Source organism: Anopheles funestus, chromosome 2RL (genome assembly GCF_943734845.2).
Source record: "Anopheles funestus chromosome 2RL, idAnoFuneDA-416_04, whole genome shotgun sequence".
Taxonomy (NCBI): domain Eukaryota; kingdom Metazoa; phylum Arthropoda; class Insecta; order Diptera; family Culicidae; genus Anopheles; species Anopheles funestus.
The window spans coordinates 14,281,541-14,285,387 of record NC_064598.1 but is presented as its reverse complement, the minus strand read 5'-3'; the positions used below and the strand labels follow the sequence as shown (position 1 = coordinate 14,285,387).

The 3,847-nt window shown below is 43.5% G+C and overlaps 1 protein-coding gene across 1 annotated transcript; it reads right to left on the bottom strand.

The window, feature by feature from the left end:
* Positions 1-1,153: 1,153 nt before the first annotated feature.
* Positions 1,154-3,247, bottom strand: LOC125765097 (insulin-like growth factor-binding protein complex acid labile subunit). Its single transcript, XM_049429972.1, has 2 exons — positions 3,033-3,247; positions 1,154-2,947 (listed from the first exon to the last, which is right to left on the bottom strand). Exons 1-2 carry the CDS (start codon positions 3,176-3,178, stop codon positions 2,005-2,007), a joined length of 1,089 nt encoding a protein of 362 aa, XP_049285929.1. The 5' UTR covers positions 3,179-3,247; the 3' UTR covers positions 1,154-2,004.
* Between the last annotated feature and the right edge of the window lie 600 nt (positions 3,248-3,847).

Below are 3,847 nucleotides of genomic sequence, written 5' to 3'. Positions count from 1 at the left end.
AAGGGGACCGCATTCGATAACTGTAACCGTAACATAAAAGTGCACACATTCGGTGCACCAAATTCTTCCTAGCGAGCGAAAAATACAATAGCATGGGACATTTATTTTCGGTAAATAAATTAAATCTTTCCAAAAGATGTAGATTATTCTTCATTTTCATCCGTGTCCGGTAAGCGGATCTTGGAACATTGCCGTTTTGCAGTTCGTGGGAATAAAGTGTAAATTCCAACTCCAAGTGACGATTGTTCTTTGCTAACTGCTTACCCCACTCAAGATACAGTACCACGTTGTATATGCAAAAGGTCATAGACAGCTATTTCACAGAACTCGTAAAACATGTCGGCTATGGATGGAAATCTTTTTCCATTTGCTCCGTTTCAAAGTTTTGGTGCAATTCTAAATGTTCTCAAACTGGAAATAATATTTCTTACGTATACAAATGATTAAGAAAGTCCTTCTCGACGTCGCGTTCTCCAATAAATTCGTACTTGACAAACTTTTCAAAGCTTCTTTTCTACGCGTCAGAAATATCTCATCAAATAAATCATTCTTCTTCCAGTTTGTTTGCGGTTTAATTACGATGTCTGAAGTTCCCTGAGGTTGAAACTATTTTCCGCCACAAGTTGACAAACCAGAACTTTTCCACGCAGATTGAAGTCTCTACTTGAAACTTTTCTCTCTTTTTTTTGCTGGAAGATCTGTTTTTATGTGTTTGGTTATCTTTTTTATGTTTGTTTACAAAAAGAAAGAAATCATCCAACCCAAATATCTTCTTTTTATGACTCTTCTATAGCGTCTAGCAGGTCCTTTTTCGGAGATAATTACGAAGAAAAGTCTCTGCCATTCGCTTTTGCATGCAATGATGAGTTCTGCTAATGTGGCCCCACCTTTCGGCCACCATTTTGTTTGCAGTTTTTCGTTTCGGAGGTTTTTTTCTGTGTTGATTAGTAATAAGAGTTATTCGACGACTGGTCAAAAGCTGCCTCGTGTCCGAACTCATTTCAGTAATGGAAAGGATGCCATCATGACGATGGCAAGTCAAAGTTGTCGTACAGCCTGAAAAAAGAAAACATATCTGCAGTTTCAGTTTCAGCCAAGTTTTTACTGTTTGTTTAAAAAAAGGGAAAAATGTAACTTCTTTCACATTTTGCGTTTGCTGTGAGAACTAAGAATTCTGCACCTCACTTCTAGCAAGCACAAACAGTGCCCCAATGCCGAACGTCTGTATAAAAGACGGCTTAATTAAATTCGGAGCCTAGGAATGTGAGTGATTCCCGTGCCGGTTCGCGCGTCCCAATCAAACCCGATAATGTACCGTCGTTTTTTTTGGTGATGATGTTGCTGCTGCTGCTGCGGGTCTGATCGGTTTGTGCCGTGACAAATTTGACCTCCTGGAGAATCGTGTGCGACAAAACCCGGCGGTTCACCATTATTATTTACCCCGTTCGAATAATTTCCCAATTGATTCTCAAACAGGCCAAACTTATGCTGGCTTTGATTGTGGCGTTGTGAACCCACAGCGACGAAATCGAGCAATCAGCTCTGTTTTATTTGTTGCGTTATTTATTCTAGCTTCACCCCATGAGATGGTGCTGCAGCATACGGTTTAGGTGGACCCAGCCTGCCCGGTTTGAGCTGATTATGCCATGCGATTGGTTTGGTTCTTTCACTAACAGACATTCAGATTTGGTAGCGCTGTGCTCTGTGCGACCATCGTGAGGTTTCCTTTTATTGAAATTAATCCATTTTTCATTACGCTTTATCTCGATCGTATTGGTCCGGGTGGGGGGCTTATTTGTTTCATTATTGTTATTCTCATAAAAGCCTAATGACCCTTTAAGAGGCAAATGTGATGGTCTAAATGTGCCGGTATCTCTCCTATAATCCCTTCCATTTAACTGATGATGGTAGATAGCGAATCTTCAAATATTGGAACTATGCCGTACGTTGATCAACAATATTGACATTGTATTTACTCAACAATTACCATAGCAACGCGATCGCTCACAAAAAGATCTCCACATCACCGTACCGTACGCCTATCGGTACCATGCTTCGATTCGTTTCCCGCAGTGTGAGATCATCATCGTTTGCCGGTTGCGTGTCGATCGTGGTCATCCCATCCAATTGCGTCCCGGGCGTCGTCTGCACTTCTTCCTCATCAAGCGCGTCATCGTAGCAGCAAAGTCCACCCTGTCGCTCACCGGGACAATCGTAATCAGCACCGAATGCCGTGATCCCGTGACGTATGATGTTGGCCCGCGCTCGATCCACCCATGAACAGTGCCACACATTGCCTATCAATCGTACGGTGTCAAGTGACGGGAACGCACCCGGGAAACCCCCGAACGAGCGCAATCGGTTGTAGCTGACCCAGAGGTTGCGGAGGCCCGGCAGTTGCAGCTCGGGCGAAGCATCCAATCGGACAATCCGATTAACGGACAGGTCGAGATCTCGTAGGCGTTGCATAGATCCCAGCATGTCCAGATCGACGTAGGTTAGTTGGTTCTGGGAGAGATCTAATCGCTTGAGACCGACAAACAGTGACAAATCAGGTGTAAGCTGTTTCAGCTTCGTGCGTGTAATTTGAAGAATTCTCAGCTTAGCGTAAGGTACCTCGGTAGGCTCTACGGTAAACATCTGCAAACCCGTCGCATCGATTACGAATGTATCGAGTGCATGTGAACGAAACGTTACGGTGGGAATGAATCCACCTCGTAGCGTCAAACAGTCTGTCCGCTTCAACAGTCCGAACAGTGTCGGACCAAAGTTCTCAATTTCACAGCCCTCCAGAGATAGCTCTCCACCTAGCTGCGCTACCGTAGATAGAGTGGCGTTAGTGAGTGTTGCATTCTGCAACCGTCCAACACCTGTACCGCGCCGACGATGATGTGGTACTGCTCGTCCATAACACACCTGATGACATCCCAACAGAATGGCACAAAACCTATTAAGGAAGAAAATAGGAACGAGAGAAAAATCAACCAAACAACACACAGCAATGATACAGTTGTGTATGATTCGTGTCTTACAGCAACATCACGTCTCGGGAGCGTGCCATCGTCAACATATTGCGTTCGTTCGTTTTCGTTATCAATCTCAACACACGGCTGGTTGGTTGGTTGACGATCCGCGATCGTTTTTTCGACCGGATCGTGCTTGGCGGTCCGTTATACATTGATCGCGGGACTACGGATTCTGGGTCTATTTATTGCCTTCTGTGTGCCCCCGCCGGGTACGGTAATGTTGTCGGTGAGTTGCGCTAGATTAAAGTGTTCCATCTGTCCGTTGGGTTTTCTGGAGCAGCAAAACAATGTTATTTATTTATTCGTTCGTTTAATTCGTTTGTTTGTGACATCTTGAAGCGATTGGTACGTCCATTTTAGAGCCCGATTTGCGTCAAACGAAAGAAGGCTAGAAGGTTGGATTCTAGTTTATTAGTTAAAAGATAAAACATTGTTAAAAAAAACTCAGTCGTTTTGAATAGATTGAAGAATAGATTCATTTAATTTCTTCAGGCATCTCCATTGTTCTTCTCAGTTGACATAGTCGACATAGTACAAATAATGATTAAAACGATCGACTAAAACAACCCTTTAAATGCCCATAATTACTTCTTATGCATGTTTTACGAGCACTTTAAACCAAGTATCTTGTAACTTCCCTAACAATCGTAAGACGCTTCTTGACAGAGCGCTATCAATTTATCCTATCCTACCACTGTCACTCACTCAAGAAACTCATCCACCGTGGAGGTGTTTATTTCATTACATTTCCGGTCGGGTTCCAGCCAGCCTTGATCAAACACTCATCGCAAGATGTCATCGCTTCGGTAATTAAGACAGTG

Bases quoted from the DNA above. Each gene is read 5' to 3' on its own strand.
- LOC125765097 (XM_049429972.1), bottom strand. From the start codon at position 3,178: ATGTATAACGGACCGCCAAGCACGATCCGGTCGAAAAAACGATCGCGG. The intron at 2,948-3,032 runs GTAAGACACGAA...CTTCCTTAATAG, and splicing joins TCCCGAGACGTGATGTTGCT to GTTTTGTGCCATTCTGTTGG.